This window comes from Castanea sativa, chromosome 1 (assembly GCF_040712315.1).
Source record: "Castanea sativa cultivar Marrone di Chiusa Pesio chromosome 1, ASM4071231v1".
NCBI lineage: Eukaryota > Viridiplantae > Streptophyta > Magnoliopsida > Fagales > Fagaceae > Castanea > Castanea sativa.
In genome coordinates, this window is record NC_134013.1 from 73071611 (window position 1) to 73097766 (window position 26156).

Below are 26156 nucleotides of genomic sequence, written 5' to 3' on the forward strand. Positions count from 1 at the left end.
TAGATCCAGTGTATTATGCCCTTCTGTTACATAAGGGTGACTTGATATGCTGCACATAAAGGTCCATCATTATATAGGAGTCATGTAATAATTTCTCTTAGGTTAAATTACATATTTAGTCGCTATCTTTTACACTGCATTTTAATTTGATCTTTAACTTTTCAATTGTGTCAATTTGGTCCCTAATATATTAGTGTCATTTCAATTTAGTCCCTTCCTTTATCTCTCAGTCACGTCAGCAATTTCTATTCAAAAAATAACGGCAGGAACTTAATTGACATGATACAGAAAGTATAGAGACCAAATTGACACAATTAAAAGGATAGGGGCCAAATTAAAATATATATGGTGTAAAGGATATAGACCAAATATATGATTTACCCTTTCTCTTACCGTTCGAACCACACAAAACAATACTTAGGAATTATACGGTGGTAATCTATGCTTCATTACACTTTACTTATTTTAGACACAATGGTGTGAAACAACTTTTCCACACCATTATTATTATTATTATTATTATTATTATTATTATTATTATTATTAAAATTTGGGCTTAGACACCATGGTTGCGCCAAGTGACTTCACCATATTGCAAAAAATTTAGATTTTTAGATTTTAAAAATATATATAATTTTTCTTTTCCTATAATTTCTAAGTTGATAAAATATATCTTAAATTTCGTTCTTATCAATTTTGTTTTTGGATAAAGTAGCAGTCATATCAACTACTTCTCTTATAATTCATGTAATTTTTACTTTTTTTTTTAACGTGAAGTTGTGAGAGATTTTAGAATTGGGAAAGATATAATTAAATAGGTTGGAGATAAAGTTGCTTCATGTGATACAAATCTTAATTTGATTACAATTGAGTTACATTTGCTGTGCTTAATATTCTCTATGCAATTTCTTTAAGGATTATGTATTTGAATTGATTAAGTTTGAATCAAAGAGAAATTGAGTTGAACTAAAACTATTTAAGAATGCTAAAATTAATCAATAAAAAACCAAACCAAAATTAAGTGAAGAACTTCAGAAGGAAGGATTTGGCTTTTTTGGTGAGAATAGTTATCTTTTATATATATATATATATATATATATATATATATTGTGAGGACCCGAGGACCTAAGAACCCGAGGACCCGAAGAAAGAAAGGCCAACATTTAGAATGAAAGATGAGGTCTCTCTGGGTATGCCCGAAGATGAGGTGGCGTGGACGATAACTACATAAGGGACATGTTACAAATATCTGGATGTATTAGGCTGATTTGGAAGGTTGCATTAAATGCTTGGCAACAACCATTCTGGCCGCATTAATTAGCGAGCATCACCTCTATCCGTCGCATTAATGTGGACATGACCTGAACAGTGCGGGATGCAAAGTGGAATCTTGTTCCATTGCCGACGGACAAGTGTCACGGGAAAAGGACCGCAGATTGCAAGGTGTAAGGTTACGATGAAAACAGAGAATAGTATAAATATGAATCAAGAGACTACGAATAGGGGCTTTTTGTTGTTGAACCCTCTCTACCAAATGTATTGTATGAGGACTCTTAAATGAATAAAGCAGCAGTAACGTTTGGAAGTTGATTTTATGAGTTTTTCGTCCTCACATATATATATATATATATATATATATATATATATATATATATATATATATATATATATATTGCGTTTCTATTTTTCTATTAACTTAGTTCAATTATTACTTAAATTCTATGATTTTTGTTTATAATTTACATAATGTAATTCATCTCAATTATTTATGTATTTTTTTTTTTATTTGATGTTCTTAATTGATTGATTCGATGTTCTTAATTTATATGTAAACACTTACATTTACATTGCAATACAATTTATGTTTCTCTTTATGCACTTTTATTTATCTATTTTTGAAATTATTTTGATTGTGGTACCCTTCAAGGTTTAAATACTTATATATATATATATATATATATATATATATAACAAAATTTATGGAATTTTTATTTTAGTCAAAATGTTATCATTGAATCTATTTGGGATGGAATTCATCTACCATATGAAATTAGGAGATTTATGTGAGAAGAGCTATCTTCATTTTTTTATGAGTATCTATTTTTCTATTAATGTAGTTCAATTATTGCTTAAATTATATGATTTAAAAAAAATTTAGATAATGCAATTCATCTTGATTATTGATATTATTTTTTGATTTGGTGTTCTTAATTGATTATACAGATTATTTCCTCACTTATGGCAACATTAAAATAGGTATGACTAATAATTAATAAGTAAATATTTACATTGCAGTCTAAATACTTATATTTTTGTCATTTATGAAATTTGTTTTTGGTCATATATATACAAGAAATCTATATATGATTAGCACTTCTGCTACTATAATGTTAGCAAGTATAATGGAAAGATTTTTAAGTGCCCCCCCCCCCCCCCCCACACACACACACACACACACACACACACACACACACACACACACATAATTAAATTACAATTTTACTACTAAGAGCTTTTCAAAATTTAAAACTTGCCTTAATTTTTAAAAAAAATTTAAAATATTTTTTTTTTTTCAAAAAAGAAAAACTTACATAATATACATTTTTCATGTAATTTAATTTTTAAAAATATTTTTACTATTTTATTTGTTATTAGATTTGATTATATTATCAAAATTTTATATTTTAAAATTTATATATAAATTTTTTAGATTCTTTTTATTTTAAGTTTATATCTTACATATTTATTATTTTTCTTCAACGTGTAATTATCGTATCAAGTGTTACAATAATTTAGTTTAAGTAAAACCCTATCAGATATATACTTCAAGAGCTTGAAAATTCTATTTTTTGGTTTAACCTTTTTATTTGTGCCTTAGACTTCTCGTGATTGTTGAGGAGACCTAGGCAGAGTTCCTTTCCAAGGCTACTGGAACTGCTGTCGACTGGGTCCAGATGATTGGGATGAAGGTAAGCAGTCTGTCTCAAGCAATGATCAGTCAGTATATACTACAGTTCTTCGAGTGAAGGTCAGTTTAGAACTTTTACGTTTGCCTCTCTCTTTTTTCTCTTTTGTTTTTTTTTTTCTTTTTTGCGTGTATTTTCCCTTTTTGCATAATGGACCAAACCTACCAAAACGAGTGCAACACAACTTGAAGAGATGAACAAGCCACTAACAATAGTACTTCATTCACTCTTAGTACAAGAAATAATTTCTGAAAATTTATCTTATATGTCGAAAATTCTAAAAATTCGTTCTTTATTTTTTATATATATATATATATATATATATATATATATATAATTAAAACCTTTGAAACTCTCATAATTTTTCACATCAGCACAATATTTAAATAAAATTATCATTTTATTTAAATAAAATTATTTTTGTTTAGTCCAAACTTAACAATGAGTGAAACTCTATCTCTCTAACAAGTCCAACTTAAATTCAAACTCATCATTATCATTTTTTTAAAACAAAATTATTTTTGTTTAATCCAAACTTAATTAACAAGGAGTGAAACTCTATCTCTCTAACAAATCCAACTTAAATTCAAACTTATCATTATCATTGTTTTAAACAAAATTATTTTTGTTTAATCCAAACTTAACAATCAGTTAAATTTTATTTCTCTAACAAGTCCAACTTAAACTCAAACTCAAAGATTGATAATTTATCTCCAAATTTGTGAGATTAATCATAAAAACTATAAAAGTAAAGCAAATCCCTTTTTTTTTAAAGCCAAGTAAAGGTATAAGCTCTTCTTATATTATTTTCTTCTCCTCTACTCTGTTAAAAAAAATTATTTTATAATTTTTCATGTATTTTTAAAAAATTAATTTTCATACATGAACTACCAAACTCTCTTTAGCCGTTTTTTACAAGAAAAAAAAGTTTGCAATAATTGAAATTATTCTTTCAAATATAACCCATCTTTCTCTTATATTTCTCTATTGTTTAGTCACACACACACACACACAATATATAAATATATTTTTTTTTTTTTGTTTCAATAATTTCTAAGTAGTGAATCATTTGATTCTTTAATATTTTTTGGTCTTTCAGAAGTTTTAATATCTGAATTTTTGAATTATTTTTTTGTAGTATCTAAAACTGTCAATAATTTCTAAGCAGTGAATCATCTGATTCTTTAATATTTTTTGGTCTTTCAGAAGTTTTAATATCTGAATTTTTGAATTATTTTTTTGCAGTATCTAAAACTGTCTGAAAAAAATTTGTAAGTCATTGCACATTCACGCAATGGCTTTTTCATCAAATTATAACACAAATTGAAGTTATACAAGAGAAAATCATGCAATGATGTAGTTTCTTAAATTTTTTTATAAAATTATTTTAGTCTGCCTCACAAATAAGTAGATTCCCGTGCATAGTGCGGGATAGCGACTAGTTATTATTATTTTTAAATGCCTGCACTGTTTTTTTTGCATGCTGATTTTGCTTGGTGTATAATGAAATCCATTCTTTTAAACAAATAATGATATCAAGTTTCCATCGATAAATTATAGTCTAGAATCTTAAAAACCTAATAAATCGATCTTAACACTAAAAATGACAACATTATTAAATTCTTGGTACGGGATTTCCTCTAGGTAAAAAATAGGAAAAATTACACTTTACCATCTTAAACTATACTCTATATTATACTTTGCACCATAAACTTTTCGAATGTACTTTCTGCACCCTAAACTATGACGTTTGCTACATTTTGCACCTTGACGTTAAGTTTTCTATTAACTTAAATAGAAATTCAAAATTTAAGGTGCAAAGTGTAATCAAGAGTATAGTTTAAGGTTGTAAAGTGTAATCTATCTTTTATTTTTAAAGCATCGAGAAGAGGCGCAATTGGCCTTTTCACATTGTGCCAAATTTTTCCATCCAAATTAATAGAAAATTTAATGTAAATGTGCGTAGTGTAACAAAGACCATATTTTAGGGTGCAAAACTTGCATTTGAAAAGTTTAGAGTGCAAAATTTAATCAAGGATATAGTTTAAAGTGATAAAGTGTAATTGTAAGGGCGCAGTTTGGAGCCTAAGCCCAAAAGAAAAAGGATCTTGGCCCAAATAGCCCAATACAATAAATTTGTAGAGAATGGGCTAGAAAACTAGGTTTTAATGAATTAGATAGTAATTATAGTAATCCTAGATGATAAGAAAACAAGAACAAACTGGTTTTGCCCAAAGAAAATCGTCCTCAGCACAATTCGAGGAGACTAGTTCTTATATAAATATCTTTTGAATTTGGTTACAAGTCCAACTCTTGTTGCTACAGTGTTTCTTTTTCTCTCTCTAATCTCCCCTCCTCCTCCCCTGTAAGGGGCTTCTTTCTTCTTTTATATCCCCCTTTTCTTTATCTCTACCATCCACGTGTAGGTCAAGCTGTTGGTTTTGATCCTTATCCCATTAGCAACTTCCTGAAGTCGTTGGGAGTAGTTGTAAGGCTATTTACCAATGTTCAGGTATCACCCTCACATTAATGCGGCCAGAGGGTTAGTTGCAGAGTATTCAATGCGGTGGTAGTAACTTTCCCTTAAATATTTCTCAGCTTCTCTTTGTCCTATGTTTTCCTAATGCTTATCCTTACTAGTAAAGCATTTCAAAGTGTTGCCCTTAATGGCGGACCAATCATTTTGACCTCTGCCTTACCAAGCCGATAAGGCATTCCTCCTCGGAATATCTTCCCAAACCTACACAGTCATGGTTCGTTCGTGCTGCTCTGATTCTTACGTCTTTCCTATTATCTATCTGTCCTCGGACCACTAAGTGTCCTCGGACAAAGCCCACAGCTCAACATATACTCCTGGGCCTTTTATCCCTACAATAATTTTTTCTAAAAAAATAACAGTAATCTTAAAACTATAAGAATAAAACTAATTAGATCCAATCTAATGTTAGTAATTCGTTAGTATAAAAATTGACCGAAGTGTAGACTTCATGTTTGAAGCAGAAACCACTTCAGGTATCAACTTGTCTCATGATTAATAAAATATAGATTTTGAATAGAAGAGAGATATCTGCAAGCATTGGTAATTGAACATTGGTGTAAGTAGCTGTAAATTTCAATTGCGTACACAATTAACTCATAACATATTTTATGTATCTTATGCAACTTTTGTATATACTAGTTCCAGACCCACAAATAAATAATTATTTTATATTGTAATACGATAATAATTTTTTTTCTAAAATTTGTTGAAGATAATTTGTTCTTTTTAAAATTTAAATTGTTTCTATTCGGTCCAATTATGTCTATTCTAGTCTCATTCGGTCCAATTAGGTTTACTTTGGTCCACTCAGTGAATTTCGGTCCCCTTCAATCCATTTCAAACTAATTGGACCATAAATTGATTCTTTTTGTAGGTTGCATTTTCAAGTTTAACTCAAAATTTCTTTCCTTCTTTTTTCTTAATTTTTGGGTTGAAAAGTATGAAATTTTATTATATTTGGGCTAAACCCTTTAGTTTTGAGTTAAAAAAATACAAAGAAAATAGACATTACAAATTAGAAATATAAGCCCTAAAAATGCAAAAAAAATTATAAATATTCATAGGTCTGATTCAGTCTACATTGGTTCTATTCAGTCCATTCCGTCCTTTTTGGTCATATTCAGTCCATTTGGTCCACTAAATTTCTATTCGGTCACTTTGGTCCATTTGATCTTATTTAGTCCACTTCGGTCAACATTGGTCATATTTTGTCCACTTCGGTCCTGTTCAATCGATATTGGTCCTATTCGGTACATTCTGTCCACTTTGGTTATATTCGGTCCACGTTAGTCCTATTTGGTCAATTCTGTCCACTTTGGTTCTATTTAGTCCTATTTAGTCCATGTTTCCCATTTTAGTCCACTTCCATTCTATTCGTGGTCTTTCGGTCTGCTTTGGTCCTAATCAGTCCATGTTTTCCACTCTGGTTTATTCGGTCAATTTAGTCCACTTCGGTCCTATACGGTCTAATTTGGTCCATTTTTTCCACTTTGGTCCTAATTTGCCCATTAGTTCTTATTCAGTCCTATTCTGTCCATTCGATCCACATTGTTCCATTTGGTCCAATCCAGTCTATTTTGGTTCACTTTAATCTATTTTTGTGCACTTACCTAATGGGAAAAAACATGTTTGAGTTGAAAGCACCTATTCTAAATCCAAATCTATAATATATATATATATATCAAACTCATGATATCGAAAATCTTAAGCATTGTATTTATTGTTATTACACTTTTATTGAGTCACATTAACGAAGCATTTCAATCCACTTTGATACGAATAAATTTAAGTTAAAAGTTCTTCTAAACATAAAGGTTGTGAATATACATATGTTATCTTTAGAGCATTTATTCATTTGTTATAATGTATTTTTAAATTAATTGCATGAAGTTGATTATATATTTAAGCAAAATAAATAAATATGTGTGTGTATAATTTTTATTTAAATAAATAATTCATATTATTCATTCTCTTAAAAGAGATTATCATGATAATCAAATCTCATATCAAACTTATACTGAATATGTAAAATTTATTCTCTAAATTTTATTGTAAAGAAAGAGAGACTACTTATGATGAGGAACTATAAAATACAATACCAAAATGTATAAACCGAAAATAAAGTTTTAAAAATCACAATGATTCATCAATATAAAGTAGAGTTGCAATAAAGAATTAAAAATCAAGAGAGAGAGAGAGAGAGAGAGAGAGACCACTTTTACAAGAGAGAATAATAAGAAATTTATAGAAAATAATATGAGAAGAAAAAAAACTAAAAATAAAAAATATAATAATAAATACCAAATTATCCAAATCATGTTATGTAATAAAATAACATTACATTCTTATATACTATTTTCTTATTGCAATATGATAACATCTACAAAATTGAAGAAAATAAAAATGATAAAAACTTAAAAACACAAAACTTAATCACATCAACTCAAAGTAGAGTTCCAAATAATACAAAAATTCATCAACCTAAAGTAGAGATGCAAGAAAAATAAAATCTACCAAAAATGAGAAAAAAAAATTTAGAGAGAGAAATAAAATTTTTGGTTTGAGAAAATTATGTATAGAATGAGAAAGAAAATTGTAAATTTATAGTAAGATAAGAGGAATAAGAAAAACCAGAAATAAAGGAAGATAAAGGGTAAAGGAAAAATGATATTAAGGTAGATAGTAGTGAGAGATGAAAATGTAAAGAGATGGGAAAAGTTAGATAAAGTAGAACAATAAGTTGGAAAATTAATAAGAAAACAAATGTTAAAAATAAGAGAGAGAATGTTGAAAATTGGTGGATGATGTGGTTCAACAGGAGTGTAGCAACAATAAATACTATAAATTTAAATAAAAAAGAGATATTTACAAGCATTGGTAATTGAACATAAGTGTAAGTAGTTGTAAATTTCAATTGCGTACACAATTAACTCAAAACATATTTTATGTATCTTGTACAACTTTTATGTATATTAGCCTCATCACACATGCTTTGCACGTGTGATGACGCTCTTTTTATTATTTGAGTTTAATGTAATTTTTCAATTAGAATTTATTTATTTTTAGTGAAGTTACACGGAATGAATTTATAAGAAACTAAAATTTAGGATTTGAAAATGAGTAAACCGCTAGATATTTAGGAAAAAAAAGTATCAAACGTACATCAGATATATTCAAATAAAGAGTGTGCTATTTTTAGGAAAAAAAAATTTATCTGGTAGTTTTTTTGTTTTTGAATTTTGTTGAATTGCAATTTTAAACCAATTTTTTTTTTTTTTTTAAGAATAAAGATTATCTAATTAGATTAGGGATATTTTTGACATTTTATAAAGTCATCACTAACTTTCTGAATCCTCTTAATATATAAAGATAATAGAATGAAGGATAAGCAACTTGAGATTCAAGACTCTTGACATAAGCATCTCACACAATTAAGGGTCTATTTGGGATCTGCTTATTTTACTAAAACTGAAAACTTTTTATTGAAAGTATGGTAAATTAAGGTAAAAGTTAGCTAAAATAGTACAGTAAGACTCATAAATAGTACCAAAAAGTGCAGTAAGGCTCATGAATAGTAGCAAAAATAAGTTAAAGAGTAAAATAAATTTATTTTTTAATTTGGAGCCAAACACACACTAAAAATGAAACAAATTGGATCATGTAATAATAAAATTTGATCAAGGGCTCACTCTTAAGGGTTTGGGAGGTGGAGGTCCTAGATTCGAATCATGCAATTGAAAACGCCTGAGAAATAACTTCATGCTCTCGGCTCATGCTTACTAGCTTCCTCGATGGGGTTGTGTGTACAGCTATGGCTTATCCGGATCTCCTATTCCCACAGACTTGGGTCCAGCAGGTAAAGTGTCACTATGGTCACGCCTAGATAGAAGACACCAACTCAGGTCGCCTCTCTCTACCCATTTTCTATTCATCAAAAAAAAAAATGATCACCATTGACTTCATAACCCAAAACTCAAAATTCAAATCCTAGAGCCATGGAAGAAAGAACAAAGTGATAAAGACATATTCGGCCCGAAAACTTGCAATGCAAAAGAGTTAGCAAAGCCTACAAAATCATATCAATTAAGTATACATTATCAGATAAGGAGCTTTAAAACAACACGCCAAGTAAGTTGGGTGATACTGAAACACAAGTAAACCAAGAAAAAAAAAAGTCTAAATTTAAATAGAAAAAGGTTTAGGAGTTTGAGTAGTGATTACCAATCACAACCAAGAACAAAGAGAGCCCAGCTGAACATGGTCCCCTATGCAATTCAGTACAGAGGCCAGAACATCCCATTGATGAAGTAAGCCACAACCGCTGCCAATCCATTGTATCCAAAAGGTTATATTTTGCAATAAATCACCCTTGATGCAACAAGCATAAGCAAACCACATTGCCCTAGCAATTGAACAAGAGAAAAATAAAAATATAAATGACTCACGGTTTCTTGATTCTCTCCACAAAACACACAATAAGCTGAAGATATAAATTTTCTTATATGCAGTTCAGTTTTAACAGGTAGAGCATTTTGTACCAGTTTCCACATGAACCCTAAACACTTATAAGGAATCCCAGTTCGCAAAATTTTGAACGGAAGAGCTTCAATCTGTAGAAGATGCAGATTCTGCACAATCTTCCACACTTGAAGCATTTGCCAAATAATATCCTTTCTTAACTGTATAAACTCCTGCCTGCGATTGAGGCTATACTACTTTATCATTAAAGTTTTCTTTAGGCAAAGAAAACCTTAGGATCTGATATGCCACTAAAGGATGGTAAAACCTTTTAACAAGTGAGTACTTCCAACATCTTTCATGATCAATCAGATCAACCATAGACTATACCATAGAAACAATAGCATCCAAACCCTCCCTCATCTTGAATCGGATAGGGTGATCAATTAGGATGGATCTTCTGTCCCCTACACACCACTTGGCCTCAGTTGAGGCTAAATTTTGTCAAGACAGAACCTATTCAACCTCAAGAGTTATAAGGTCTCTTCTTTAACACTAAAAATATTACTTCTTTTGTAATATTTTGAACACAACTTGTTTACTGTCTTGTTGAAGCAACTATAAGTAAAAAGTTTCCAAAGATTATTCTCAGAATTCTGATGCAAAGTAAAAATAATTATAAGAAAAAAGGCTATTTGAAGGACCATTAAGTAGATAATAGTGCATGTAACATCTTGGAAAATTTTGTCTTCAAACCACATTCCAATCATGAATATTCAACATTGTTTCACCTCATATTTCACCAATGAGCTCTAGCTCACATGGCACCTATTTCCCTTCCAAAAGCAAGGGGAAGGGTGGGGCCATGGATTCAAGATCCACCGAGTGCATAAGTTATTACCAATAAAAAAATGTTTCATTTCAAATTTGGTAATGTACTAGCCCTTGGGCATTTACAACTTCAGCTTCTCCAGCTGCTCCAAAAGTGTAGCATCCATCTGGGCCATGTTCACGGGCTAGTCTTGTTTCCATATACATTAGAGCTGCTAATTCAACCTGTAAAGATCAAAAGGAACCCAAAAAAAGGCTAATTGAACCAGTTCTTCCCAGTTCCCACACAATCAAATTGAAATGTAACAAAAAGATCAAAAATATTATATATATATATACACACACACACACACACATATATATATTCAAGTAAAAGCTACTTATTATACCTGTAGCTTTCCCTCTGTATGAGCATGAACATTAATTTTCTCTATTATAAGATCCACAAAGTCCAATATAGGTTTATCCCATGCTCGCTGCCATTCATAATGGGAATATGCAATTGTAAGCAAAATGCTTGAATCCAAGAGGCAAATTGAAGTCTGCAGAAAGACTTGGTAAAAGAGAACACTGGAAGTTCAGGTCAGACATGAATCCCATGGCATCGATACTTGGGTTCGAATAATATAGTCATAACCACCATTTGAACCATCAATATACAAGGTCACAAGTAGAGCATACATAGATGGAAAGCTGAAACAATGTCATGATCTTAAATGGAATTCTAAACAAATTTCAGCAGCCAAAAAAGACACATACCAACACAACTAACCCATAAGTACATATTCCGAAGTATCACAGTAATTTGCTTCAGTTAGGAAAAAAAGAAATTTTATGGACAAGATTTCAGATTAGCAAGACAGGTTTCAAGAGGCATCAGTCTTCCAACTGTTGGTCCTCAGATATTCAATCCTTCCTTTTCTTCTTCTTCTTCTCACCCTTCTTGACATAATTCTTCAACCACACAACAAATAGAGCCATGCAAGTACCACATGTAGATACATTGGCAGCAAATAAAATTACTTATTAACATTGAAAAATTTTACAATGGGAAGGAGATTTAATTGTAGCTTAACTCACCATTATAACAAGAATTCGGACAAAAGCAATAATAAAATCAGTAAAAAAAAAAAGTATTGCATGCTTCACATGGTCCAAAATTCCAAATCACCAAAATGTGCTATATCCTGAGTGTCCACAATGATGAAGCCTAAAAACAACAGAAGCCCAAAGTAAAACTAAAAAGGAATCAAGAAAAATTGAGCTAAGAGAACTGCTAGTCACGACTTAATTCAATAAAACAGAAAACTTGATCACTTAATATATATATATATATATACACATTTGTAATTATTAATCTCCTCATCTCAAACCTGAAGATGGCTGTAGAGCCCCCCAAGATTGCAGAAGCAAAGTGTAGCTACAGGAAGATGTTGAGGCCAGAAGAAAGCAAGAAACCAAGTTATAGGTACTCTCTACGCCTTGCCAACGTAGCTGCTGCTGAGAAAGAACCAAATGCTACAGAAGTCCCAACCAAAGCAGTAACCAAGATACGGGAAGGGACGAGAGACTTCATGCATTCCCATGTTCTAGTCCCACATCATTTAAGGAGTCAATGTAATCACGAGAGAGAGAGAGAGAGAGAGAGAGAGAGAGAGAGAAAGAGAGAATTTTCAGTCAACATAGCAAGATTCAAGAGGCAAATAAAACAAAAACTTAAATACAACTGATAAACATATTTCATTGACCTAAGGCACACAAAACATCTTCACAATTTAAACAAAATAATATATGGAATGTTAGCATATGTAAATTGAACAAGTAACAATTCCAGATAATTACAGGTAGCAGGTAAAAGAAGATTAAATGATAAACGGGCCACACCTTGGGTATACCACATTGGCTAAATCAAACAGAGGACCAAGTGAATCCCTCACAAAGATGACAGCTTCCATCAGCAAAGCACCCTTCTTTTGCTGCCTATCAAGAAAACACCACCAAAAAATAAAAAAAGTAAAAACCAGAAACATGAGGCATCACATGACTACTATTTTTTTTCAAAAGAAAAAAAAAGATAGAGAGAGACAAACCAACAGTCAATACGACAATACCTCTCGATAAACTGGAGTGGACAGTGTCCACATAATGCTTCCAAAGCATGCAATCGTGGTAAAGAAGCCACCTATGTGCCAAAGGAAATGCAGGTAAGCCCCCTTGATTTCCATCCTCTCCTCTTACTGAATCCTTCTTTCTGTCTCCTCTAGTTCTCTCTCTCTCTCAAGTTGAGTCTCAACTGTACAATTTCGCATAAAATCCCATACCAAACAAATTGAAGGACATGCTCTATGATTTTAATACACTTGCTCTTTTTCTCTCTTTTTGCTTTTATAACTGGCAGTTGGTAGCTGGTAAACGACCCATCAGTTCTTCGGTTCTTCCCACGATTTTCGGCAAAATTAAATCACTTCTCTCCAAGATTTTCCGACAAAAAATGTGTGAACTGGGGAATCCATGTAAATGGCATGGTCATAGATTTCTTCTCTTTCTTGCCATATCTATTCTGGTCTCTCTTTCTACTTCTCTCTCTCCCACTCAAAACTTGGTCCAAACAGGGCGTTTAAGTGGGCCGCCTCACCAAAAATTTGCTAAACCAACACTACTATAGAAACAGCTGTTCACAGGACCCCTTTCTGTCTTATGCCAACTCTCAAATAACATAGAATAACAAGCTTAACATTTTAAACAAAATAAATGAGAAAGAGAAACATCGTTCTTAGGCAAGCAGATACTCAACATCAAGGAGGACATCCACAGTTGCTGAAGCGGCCACCTGAAATACCAGGCATAATCCAGTTCAGGACTCTCATGGCTGCATGGTTTCTAGCCTTCAAAACCTACCTAGGTGCTCGCTATTGGCAGCAGTCACCATAAATCAAGAAAAAACTACAAATGGAACAGCTTCCCTATCAAATGTTGTAGCTTGTTCCTACAAACTTGTACATCTTTCAGAAATTACAAGCATACAGAAAAATAAGAGGCAATATTAACTTTCAGATATGCTTTTTCTGCTAAATGCCTTATGAAAAAATTCAAGGTTAACTTATAAAATTAAAAATTAAAAAATAATAATAATAAAAAAGAGGAAAAAATCATGGTTAGAATATGTCCCACACTCCTATGTGATTACGGGCTTGACTAGGAAGAAAAGATTATGGAAGCAATGTATTAGTGAAAGATGCAGATGCATTTGTTGGCCACTCTATTTAGTCTATTGAACTATCAACTTCACATGAATGTCATGACTGAAGACCTCATCTTCCATGCATGGTCAAGATTACATAAAAAAATCATTTGGAATACAGGGAATTCACTCTGTTACATAGATACCTTTGTGGTTTATATAATCCTATATTGGAGTCCAATCGCAAGGCAATTGAAAGTGAGCTTTACAAGGATATGCTGGGACTATATACAAAAACAATAAAAAGGTCTTCTCTTTATTCTCTCTGTAACAAATAATGTTGCATCAAAGGGATCAAGAGAAACAAATATTTCATTTACCAAAAAACATCATATCAGTCCGTCACACTTATTGGTGTCCTTATGTATACAGTATAAGCACAGGTAAAGTCAACTTAGAACTCAGAGAGGTAAGATTCGTAAGAATTCTTCAATGAACACTTGCAAACGATACATCAAACCACCTTGCAATTGGAACTAAAATAAGAAGAAAGGTGTCAAAACCACAAATTTCCTAAAGTTCTTAAAAATAGAACTCTGGCTTCTATTCATTGCGGCTAAAAGTTATAACTACAATGTGTGGTTACATTATTGTATCTAAGAGAAGGAAGAAATAAAAAAAGAATGACAAACAAGAGATCAGAAAAACAAGCTATAAAGTCTAACAAAAACAATTTTGTAATCACCAATAATCCCCACATGAACAACTCCCATCTCTGAAATGGTGGAATCTGCTGGCGTCCCTCACAACAATTTCACGTCTAGTAACCATGGCTATTAACTTAATTGCACTATGGCAGTCACCACAAATCCGATGGCTCTGCACAATTTGCAGTGGTGTCCAACCTGGAGTGTTGATCAGCCCAAAAGCTATTGCCAGTTTCTCACTGTGGTACAATAAAACCCGCTTTTCCTGTTCATCAACATCAGGAAGCAAATATTTTCTCTCGGGAACATAACCATGTTTTGAAATCTCTAGCATCAAGTTGTCCACTTTCTGGTAAATCTCTTTTGTTTGGGCATGGCTTTTATCCCCAGAATGGAAAAAATAAGGCTGCTTTTTAACTTCAATCCAACTGCATGCAGGAAGCATTCTCAAACCCTTTCTTCTTAAGGTCTGAACAACGGCAGCAGCTTCCTTCAAGTTGCCAGAGCTGTTGTATATATTTAAAAGCACAATATAATTATTAAGCTTTTCAGGCTCCATTCCATAAAGCTTCTCAGCCGCAAACTTTCCAAGCTCTAAATTCTCATGAACACGACAAGCTGTCAGCAAGGCAGCCCACATGTTAGCTGTAGGCTTAAATGGAGCACTTCTTATCAGTGCAAAGGCTTCATCTAAAAGGCCCTCTTGACCTAATAATTCAATCATACATGCAAAATGCATTGCACGGGGCTTAATCTTGTGATCCCTACTCATTGATTTAAAATACTCCCAACCACGTTCTGATAAACCTGAATAACTACAAGCAGATAAAATTGCAAGAAAGGTGATATGGTTGGGTCTCATTTTTTCCCGAAGCATCTGCTCAAACATCTCAATAGCCTCTTCTCCATGACCATGATTACCATAGCCAGCAATCAAGGCATTCCAAGAAATAACATTCTTTTGGGGCATCTTGTCAAAAACATGACGGGCATCTTCCATTCTCCCCCATTTGCTATAGAAATCTACGAGTGCTGTGTTCGCTACTGTATCTAATCCAAAACCATGACGGACTAAACTTGCATGAGCTTGCTTAGCATGCTCCAAAGAAGCCAACCTTGTACATATTCTTATAACCATTGAAAATGTGAAATGGTCCATTTCAACACCAGAGTCACGCATCTCATAGAACATTCTCAGAGCTTCTTCACTATAACCATGAAGTGCATAACCTGCTATAATGGAATTCCACCCAACTGTTGTCTTCTCTGGCATCTCATCAAAAACACATTGAGCATCTTCAATGCTCCCACACTTACTATACATGTCAATTAGAGCACAAGTCACAAATATATCGTCAGCAACACCCATCTTTAAAGCACACGTGTGAAATTGTCTTCCTGCAAAAATTAGTCCCTGCCCAGCAGATGCCCGAATCATCGTGGAAAATATTCGTGACCCACCATCTGAAGACTCCTCCCATGTAATAAAAAAAAGCTGGAATGCCTCATCATAATTACCAGAGTCCACAAGCCCCCCAATTATTGTATTCCACGAAACCAAGTTCTTCTCTGGCATTTCAACGAACAACCTACGCGCATCAGTCATCATCCCACATTTGACATGCATAAGCAGCACCCTGTTCCTCATATACAAATCCAACTCAAACCCATTACTACTCATAAAACTAGACACCCTTTTCACCCCTCTAATCGAATTCAAACCTATGCAAGCGCTAATCAACGCATCATAGGTGCTAGATTCCAATTCAAAACCACCCTCAAACTCCAAAATCTCAAACAACTCAAGTGCCTCTCTATACCTCTTATTGAAAACCAACTTCTCTATCTGACTACAAATCCCAGAACTGGGCTGTTTTCTCATCTGGGGTTCTTCCAATACCGCCCCTTTCCTCTCCACAACATCCATTTTTGACGGTTTCGGCTTCGGCTTCAGCCCCCATGGCGGCTGCAGCCGCCCTTGTTCCAGTGAACAACACCGAATTCTATCAAAAGGGTTTCTCCATTTTCTCTTACTGAATGAAAAACAATACCCAGAAAAGAACAAAGACTTGTGCTTGAAATGTAAAAGGCTTTTTCTCCTAGTGTTTGAAATTTGATCTAATGATACACTATGGTAGCGTAACAATGGGCTTTCCATACTCAAATAGCAGAGCCAAATCAATGAGTAATGGTAGTAATAGAAATTGAAAAAAGAGTGTACCTTGAAAGAGAAAGAGTGTGAATTGGTGTGGTTTTGCCTTCATGTTTTGGTTAAATGTAAGCGTGAGATTTGAACAAAGACAGAGTCAGCATTGAGTACTCCGCCGGAGTTGTTGGGAGGTAGTTGAGTTCTTTTGTCCCCAGCTTCCACATTCTAGTATTGGCCCAACTGAGATTTGATTTGAACGAGGAAAAGAAGGAAGGGAGAAACGGTGCGTTTTACTCATTTTTGTTCTTTTTGTTTTGTTATTATGGACAAATTTCACTCTTTTATTTTTATTTTTGAAAAAAAAAAAAAGAAAGGGACAAAACGTTTAATTACAAACTTTTAAAAACTTTCAAATAAACTTTACTCTTTTTAAAGACTTTTTAATCTTGTTTTATTTAGGTTTCAAAAAAAAAATTGCTTTATTTAAAAATGTATTTAATTCAAATAGTGTATCTGCTTGAGTGTTCATTTGATTATCGGATTCAAATTCTCTAGATTTCTTAAGGTACTCTACCAAATAGATTTCCTTAAATCCTAAACGTTCTTTAATGATTTAATGGTCTAAATTCTGCCATATCAGTATTCTACTAACAATAATATTAATTGTTTTGTTTGCAACATTATTTTATTATTTTAAGAATATTGTTAGTGGAATTGTGGGGGGTAAAAGCTATCGAATAAACGTTTGGGTTTTGGGCCTGATCGGTTGGTACCAATCTGTTTTGATCAGGGCCTCTAGACCCACAAGTCAATCCGCACTGTAGTAGTCCGAGGAGTTGTCCGAGGAGGAGTGTCTCCTCGGACAGGTCCAGCAATGACCCTAGGACTTGCTAAATGGGTTAGAGGCAGAATTCTGGAAGAACTGATGGATAAGAGGATGATTCAAGCACCCTTTAGAAGCAGGAACATGTGAGAAATATCTAAGGAAAAAGCTACTACCACCACATTAAAGGCCCTGCATCTACCTCCCTGGCCGCATTAATAGGGAAATGACTTCTGAACAGTAGAATTCTGTCTTCCTGCTATTATTTGAAGACTTCAAGAAGGTGGTGGGTGGGACAAGTATCTAAGGGGAAGATTTATATGACACGTGGATGAACTAGTGAAGAAGAAGAAGTATATAAGGAGACGAGAGAGGAAAGAGAAAAGGACTTGCTTCAGAACTAGAAAAAGAACTAAGAATTGTAATATTTGGCATAGAAAGAGAAGGAATATACAAATCGTCCTCGGCTTGCATCCGAGGAGGTCTCCTTATCATATTTGTTTATCACTTGCATAGATTGCGGCACTCTAGCCTGTTAATCAAACTTCCAACATCCCGAACCTAGGTTTCGAATCCATACTCTACAAATTTTATTGTATAAAGCTCATTCGACCTGAGTCCAACACTTGTTTTTGGGTCCAGGTACAATTGTGCACTTACAGGAATGCTGACATGGCATAATCTAAACTATTAAATCATTAAAGAGCGGTTAGGATTTAAGGAAATCTATTTGATAGAGTATCCTAGGAAATTTAGAGGATCTTAATCCGTTTTCGGGATCTTGTAACTTTATTTTTTTTACTTATTTTGCATTAGATGAAGTGAATAGCAATAAATAAATAAAAATCTGATTTTTCAAAAGGTGGAATTTAAAAAGTTAAATTAAACTCATCATTTATTTTGTTTGTTTTTTTCTTTATTAAAGGGAACTCACCCTAAATAAGCTCGAATGATGTCAAACGAGGCAAGGGGAACCCCTCACATTCTTAGGAACATTTTATAAATCATTTTTTTTTATTAATAAATTTTTTTTTTCGTATTCCTTTCTAAAGAAACAAAACCATACATCTATTTTTTTTTATGGGACATACATCAATTTATTGATAACATTGTTAAAAGAAAATTCTTAAACAAAATGCTTTATATGGTTATTTCAGCAAATGTATCCAACTATCCATTATACTAATAGATATTATTGTACTTTGAATTACATTCCATCATGCGTTGTAACTTTATGATCTGAATTGAAATGTTTCTTAAATTTTGAGTTTTACTTGAAACTTATAAAAATGTGAGTTTTAATTTGAAATTATCCTAAAATTATAGGAATTAAAATGTGATTTAAGTTTTTTACTATTATGTCACTGTGACTTCTTCATGAAAAATTTGCTTGGGTGTTTGTGTGAAACTATGTTGTTTTGGGAATTCAAAATTGTATCTTTAAGAAAAGAAAGAAAGGAAAAAAAAAAAAATATATATATATATATATATATATATATATATATATATATATATATACATATATATATATGAGAGCAAGCCATTTTTCACCGTGACGATCTAAACTCCCGTGCTAAATGACCTCTCCAATCCTGATTTCTAATGTATTCCACACAACTTGAATCTCAATGTTAAATGAGATGGACGAGGTACTTGACCACTAGACTCCCATTATGGGGTTCCTCCATTTGTTTTTTTGAATAATATGAGTCATTTCATAATGGGAATTTAATTTAATTTAAATATCTATACAGTTACATCTTGAAAGTGTACTCTTTTTGATAATTAAATCCAAATTTAAATTTAAGAAGAAAATTTAATGCATTAACGGTGAAGATGTTAAATTGACCCATTGTTTAACCCAAGATTGTGTCACTAATAAAGTCGATTGACACTTTTCCACTTGTTTTTTTTTAATTTATTCTTTTGTTTAATAGAAAAAGTTAAGCAGATAAAAATTATAAACAGATCCCAAAAAAAAAAAAAAAAAAGATGCTCTACCAATAAAAATTGTTAGTCACAGACTCACAAAGCATGCTTAAAAGAATTCCTTGGAATCCCCACTCCTCAATCAAAATGTAAGTGTTGATCACGTGACCAATTCATATGATCATAATCAATTTTACGGGGAATATGTCAGTATAAGTAGATCTATTAATTATCTATTAGATCCCAATTTTTCTTTTTCTTTTTTGGTAACAAAGGTAGATCCTAATTTATCGGAGGATGCAGGATGGTCACATGTACGTGAGGGCCTAAGGTTAAAGGCTTAAAGCAGAAGATTTTCTTTGAGTTTGAGGTTAATGCGCTGAACAAAGCATACTCTCGTGCAGTGAATGTAGTTGAGACTTGAGAGCTACAGTAATTGAGATTTTAGTATTTTTGTTTTTTTTAATTGAGAGCTAAAGTCTTCTCTACTAAGGAAAAAAACAAAGGAAAAGAAAAGAAGTAGCTATTGCTATTTTTGGAAGCCCAGTAAAAAAAAAAATGTAATGGTATGGTATGGACAATATTTTTACAATTTGTTCCATAATTATTGACTAGAATAACATTATTTTTATCAAAATTTATCATTAATAATATTATTTTTGTTATGCATCATTAACAAAAAAAAAATCATGTAAACAATTGTGAAAAAATATGGTATTTCTAAGCTTATTGAAAATAATGGCAGCCCTTAGGAAATACTACTAGATAAGCATTCATAAAAGGAATTGCTTTGGCTTTTGGACCACTATCACTATGAATGAAACTTCAGTGTCTTTTCAATCCATATTTTTCTCAGCTCCTCCACCAATCTTCGTCAATGTTATTTGAGGCTGTCTGTCTAGTCAATTGAAGATAAATTTATGCGATGTACCAATTTCTTTCACTTTTTTTCTTTGTTCCCGGATCCCAGTGAAGGTTACACGAAGAAAATTAAGGGTAAAGTAATAAGCTAAAAGCTATATAAAAAAAGTAAAAGAATAAAAGAACAAAAAACTTTATGACCTCTATTAGTTTGAGAATACTTTACAGGTAACCACACAGTCGCGTCAATGTGAGAATATTAGTGGCAATAGAGATCGCAAATCGTTTTCCTCAAAAAGAATTTGAAGATATGGGTTATAAGATGCTAAAGTGATTTCTTCAGAACGGTGGTGCTGTGCACAACAGAACACATCTTTTTAGACTTTCAAAATGGGGAAAGAATCATGGAATTCTAAATCGTGACTTGGTGGAAATGATACAAAGCAAAGCTTGATCAAACACAACAGCATAATCGTATATTTCTTCCACCAAATGAGGAGTAAGAAAAAAAAAATAATAATGTCTATATATTCGTATTCACACCGTTTTTAAATAAATAAATAAACTAAAAAATCAAGGAGAATGAGAGGAGTGGATGAATCGTGAATGCTTTATAGGCGTAAGCCCCAAAGTCAGGCTAAAAAGAATATTATAACTCTCAAGGTAGTTCAAGCATAAAATATCAACGCGTATTAACACATTTAATTATGCATCACCACTCACCAGCACTCAAAAATAACCACTTGGAGTAATCTAGAGAGAGAGTAAATAGCATTGACAACGAGCTCTAGTGTAATGGCATATTTTCCTCTTGGAAAAGAAAAATAGAGGATAAGGTGCGTTGAACTGCTAGTTTGCAGCTTAATTTGGGCAAAATTTGCTTAATAGTACTTTTTTAGAAAAAAATTGGGTGAATAGCATATGTTTGAAGTTTTTTAGTTAGTTAGACTATTTTTGTAAGTTGAGTTTGGCAAACTCAAGTTTGGGCTGGAAGTTGAGTTTGACAAACTCGACTTTCAAGCAATATTGATGTCGAGTTTGTCAAACTCAACTTTCAGCCCAAACTCGAGTTTACCAAACTTGACTTCTAAGAGCATCCACAGCAATGAAGCTAAAAAATTAGCTTTTTAGCTCCACTAAAAGTTACTTTATTTATTTTACCTATATATATTTACACATATGCTGCAACAGTGGATCTATTTTAGCTTTCAACACAATAAAATAATATATTTCACAACTCAAAAAACATTCACATCACCAACTATAATAAAATAATATTTTTTTTCTTTAGCTCTCATGAACAGTGTACATCTATCTATAGATGTATACTGTTCATTAGAGCTAAAAAAAAATAGATTTAGCTCCACTGCTGGAGCATGCTTTTTGGTGTTTGAAAAGCTAAAAGATATCAATATACCAATATACCACCACTGCTGTGAGTGCTCTAAAAACAGTTTAACTAACTAAATAACTTCTTTCGTGTGCTACTTTCCTAAAATTTTTCTAAAAACATATTATTTGGCAAATTTTGCCCTTAATTTGCTTCAAAAAAAAAAAAAAACTAATGTAACCCGACTCCCAAGCCTTTTTCCCTCAACAGTGTAAGTTCTATAATGCGCATTTTAACATGGTCCCTTAGGATAACACTAAGTGGTTTAGGAAAAACTAACTTGCTCTTGCGATGGCACTTCTAGTTCTATCTATAGTAGGCAAGCCTTCTTAAGTGGTATAGTGATTCCAGAGTATAAACTGCATATGAGGTGCACACTTGCATGTGTGTGTGTGTGTGTCTGTGTGCATACACATTGTTGAACCCCAATCCTGATAATTTTTGTATTACTAACAATGCTTGATACTTGAAGAATTTATGCAATTCTCCATGATTTCACTCTGTTTCCCAGGGGGAACAAAGAACATGTTTGCAGCCAGCACCTGACATTAATGGAGGAATCAAATGAAAGATTCTCCAACTAGCATTATAATGTAATGCCTGGATCTAATCTATGTATGGATGGAATCAAGTAATCAAAACAGAAAGCTTTGCAATCCAACAAGGGATGGTGGAAACAAAGGGCTCCACTTGTCATGACAAGGGGCTCACTAATGAGATGCATCCATTTGCTAAAATTGCATTTCTTACACACACAAAATTCAATGTATTGTAAGTCCTTGATGAGCTGGTAAGTTTTGTTGAGAAAACACAGCTGATAATCACTATTTTAAACCATCATGTTCTGCCTGAAATATATGGAAGAAATGTAAATTTCTTTCCCAATGCTGCCTTGCATGCTGCACAAGACATTCAATGCAAGGTAGGTCTTATTTGGGCCTTAAAACCATAGCACGGTTCACAGTACTCAACTGAATGCAAGTTCCATTCTAATTCAAGAACTATCCAATTGCAGTCTTGTAATTTTACTTGCAAGTAAAATGTATAATAAAGGGATAGCTCACAGAGGTATGACTTATGAGTACGTAGAGAAGGGTTTTCCTTGAAATCAATAGTAACTCCAAGGAAATCATGTATCTTATGCTAAATATTGTGGGATAGAATAGCCACAAGTTAGGATTACACGAGGAACAAACAAATGCCAGATCCACCATGAAAACATAATAATACTTGAGAGCATTTTCCTTATGATTGGTAAAAACATCTATCTTAAGTATGTCAATAAAAATGTGTGTGTGGATGTGTGTATGTATGCATTAAAAATCTGCAGCACCTATTACATCTTTCAACATGCAAGATAGGAAGAAAAATCCTGCTAATGAGCTATAGCTCAACAGGCACTTCCTTCAACCATGTGTGCATGTTTAACTTGCCAATTTAAAAAACAAAACAAAAAGATAAGATGGTAAATCCAATGGGTGAAGAAGAAGAATAAGTAATAACATATTAGAAAAATTATGGACAAGGAATAATTTCTCCAGCACTTAATTACATGGAAAGGAATAGACAAAAGTAGGAGTTAATGAGGAAGAAATGCTTGTGCTAGATCTACCATAAATAAAAGCATAGGACTCAAGAGTGTTTTCATTATTTTTTATTTAAAAAAGAAAGCTTATGTTTATCAACTATGATTAACATAAATATGCACATACTATGCATGGCAAAGCTACAGCATACATATAATGTCTTTCAATGTAAAAGGTCATTGTAGTCAAAGGTGGTACATCTGAAGGATGAAGCAGAAGAACAGGGAAAGGAATATTTCCTATTTGAAATAGCCTCTGTAACTGTTGTCAAAATTGGCTGGCTTCAAAATGACTGATAGAAAGATTCTTCTGTATCCTCTTTGCAGAAAAGGAATTCTGGAGAGGACACATTTGTCAGTAAGGAAAATGTCACCAATGCGATACTGACACAGAACAATGAGAAGCTTTATTATCAAAACTTTCTTACTCATGAACTCACGACATCATAGGAGTTTCAAATATAAATCTCTACTGGTATAATAAGTAGATAAAGGAATGACCACAGTATTAGTGTTAGGTTTTGAAATTAAGGTTCCTTTTTAGGCAAAAAACTGCTGTGTCCACATACAGCATAAGAAACTATGAGAAACATTGTTGCTTGGCAACCTAGAACAAGGCAGTACACTTAAGCACATATCACCATGGAAGAAATCTGAATTAGTAACGGCTTGAAAAGATTTATTTCACACAGACTGCAATCCAATGATGCACTTGAAAATCGATGGTTTCTTTTAGACTATTTATTAATTCGGGGAATGCACAACTTATCAAAATAGTCAATAAATAATCAAAGGAATTCAGATCATCAGTTTAAACTTTCCTATAGTATACATTAATTATAAGCAAAGAACAAATATGATCAAAGAGGAAGCCATTGTAAACTATGCAGTGTGGTGCAAACAAGGGTGGACAGAACAAACCATACCATGCATACTGTTCCAATCCAATTTCAGTGTTGCTGTTCTGAAACTCATTTATATTTGTTCCTTCATAGACCACTCAACAAATGGAACAACTTTCTGGGCTACCATCTGCATAACACCAATGTTGAACTATGCTTGTTACATGTCCAAGCAAGAAGTTAGACCATCGACCAAAACACTCACTATGCAATTATACGATGTATAGTTATACAAAGATCTTACGTAAATTCAGGAAAGCTTCAAGAACAACTAGAGGAACATGGTTTCAGTAAATTTTCCTAAGGAAAATATTACCTAGAAATCATAATAAAATGAGTTTCATTCCAACTTATAATCTATGTTAAGATCTCTCACTTTAAAAGCAAGCATGAATGCTTGATCAATAAAAAAATCATTTCAATAACCTGCAAAGAATATAATGAGAAATTCAATAATCATAAGAAAAAGTAAATAAATCTAATAAATAAAAAGGATTCCTATATTCCCCACTATAACCATCCGTATATCATCCTTACAATTTATTGCCATATGCTTATTTAAAGACAATATAGTTCAGAAAAATAAGATCAACTAGAGAAGTCCCTGCCCTCCTCTTTGCATAATGGCTATTCCTGTATTCTGATTATATCCTCCCTATTGTGTTAAACCGGTCACACAAAATCCTACTTTTTGATCTTTCGATGCTTCCTTGGTCCCGGGACCTCCAATCTCCCAACAGAACATCCACACCTTGCTCGGAAAACAAGAACTGCTCTTCCATTAGGCGGCGCCATCTTCTTGAGCTCGGCCTCCAATTCACGGTGGTGATCACGTGGCAATTCAAATAGACCCTTCTTCACTCCAACACCACTGCTGTTACCATTCACCAAATTAGTACTATTCTTCACACAATCCTCTGTCTCCAACTGAATATCAAACTCGGCCGCCTTCCTTAGCCCCTTACAATTCGGATTCCCACATTTCCTACCAGTCCATGTCAAAACCAACCAGGCAACCAATGCTGCAGAACAAATACTGACTCCAATTGAAACATATAAAATAGGAGCAATAGAAACTTCCTCTTTAACCAAACAAGCAACCACTCCAGCAATCTTAACAACCTCAACTACCACAAACTTCACATAAGGGAACAACAAAACCCCACAAGCACCAATCACAGCAATAAAAATCACTATGTCTATGACAGCCGATCGAGATCGATCACAACCCGGCATGATTTTCGAGCAATTTGGCGAATTGGGTGCCTTTCTATTTCTAGATAAAGGATTACTGTGCTTTGATTTAGTGTCAGCCATAGCTGTGGTGGTTTGTTGGTCAACAGACTTGCAGACCGAGATTGAGCTATGGAAATAGACCATTTCAATACAACAAAACCCAAAACTTTAATCGGAGAAATTAAAAAAACACCCAACAATCCAATCGAAAAACCAGATCGAACCCACGATTCTAAACACAAAAACAGACCGACCCAGTTGGTAAAAAAGGCCAAAAGATTCAAACTTGAAATTCAAGTCCAGCAGAAAGATCGAGATTTGTCGGTGCCTACATATATAAAATAAATATAAATATAAACGATCGGAATTGAAGGTGAGAAATTGAAAATTAAGCTAGAGAGATGGAATTGAGTTAAGAAGAAGGAAACAGAGAGGACAAGGAAGAGTCATTTATAGTGCTTCGCTCCAACATGATATCACAATCTGTGTGTAAATGTTTTCTTTTTTTTCTTTTTTTTCTTCTCTCTCTCTCTCTCTCTCTCTCTCAGCTCACAGAGAGAAGGTTGGATGGGTTATGAAAAAAGGAAGGGTCAGACACG

At 32.9% G+C, this 26156-nt stretch overlaps 2 protein-coding genes across 2 annotated transcripts; both read right to left on the reverse strand.

Annotated features, from left to right (window-relative positions):
• Positions 1 to 10639: 10639 nt before the first annotated feature.
• LOC142637464 (pentatricopeptide repeat-containing protein At5g50390, chloroplastic-like) lies at positions 10640 to 17072 on the reverse strand. The gene is made up of 4 exons (XM_075811740.1): positions 12906 to 17072; positions 12679 to 12774; positions 11184 to 11270; positions 10640 to 11019 (listed from the first exon to the last, which is right to left on the reverse strand). Exon 1 carries the CDS (start codon positions 16838 to 16840, stop codon positions 14717 to 14719), a length of 2124 nt encoding a protein of 707 aa, XP_075667855.1. The 5' UTR covers positions 16841 to 17072; the 3' UTR covers positions 10640 to 11019; positions 11184 to 11270; positions 12679 to 12774; positions 12906 to 14716.
• A 7702-nt stretch (positions 17073 to 24774) lies between these two features.
• LOC142638240 (uncharacterized) lies at positions 24775 to 26137 on the reverse strand. The gene has a single exon (XM_075812266.1). The coding sequence runs from the start codon at positions 25699 to 25701 to the stop codon at positions 25006 to 25008; it is 696 nt and encodes a 231-aa protein (XP_075668381.1). The 5' UTR covers positions 25702 to 26137; the 3' UTR covers positions 24775 to 25005.
• Between the last annotated feature and the right edge of the window lie 19 nt (positions 26138 to 26156).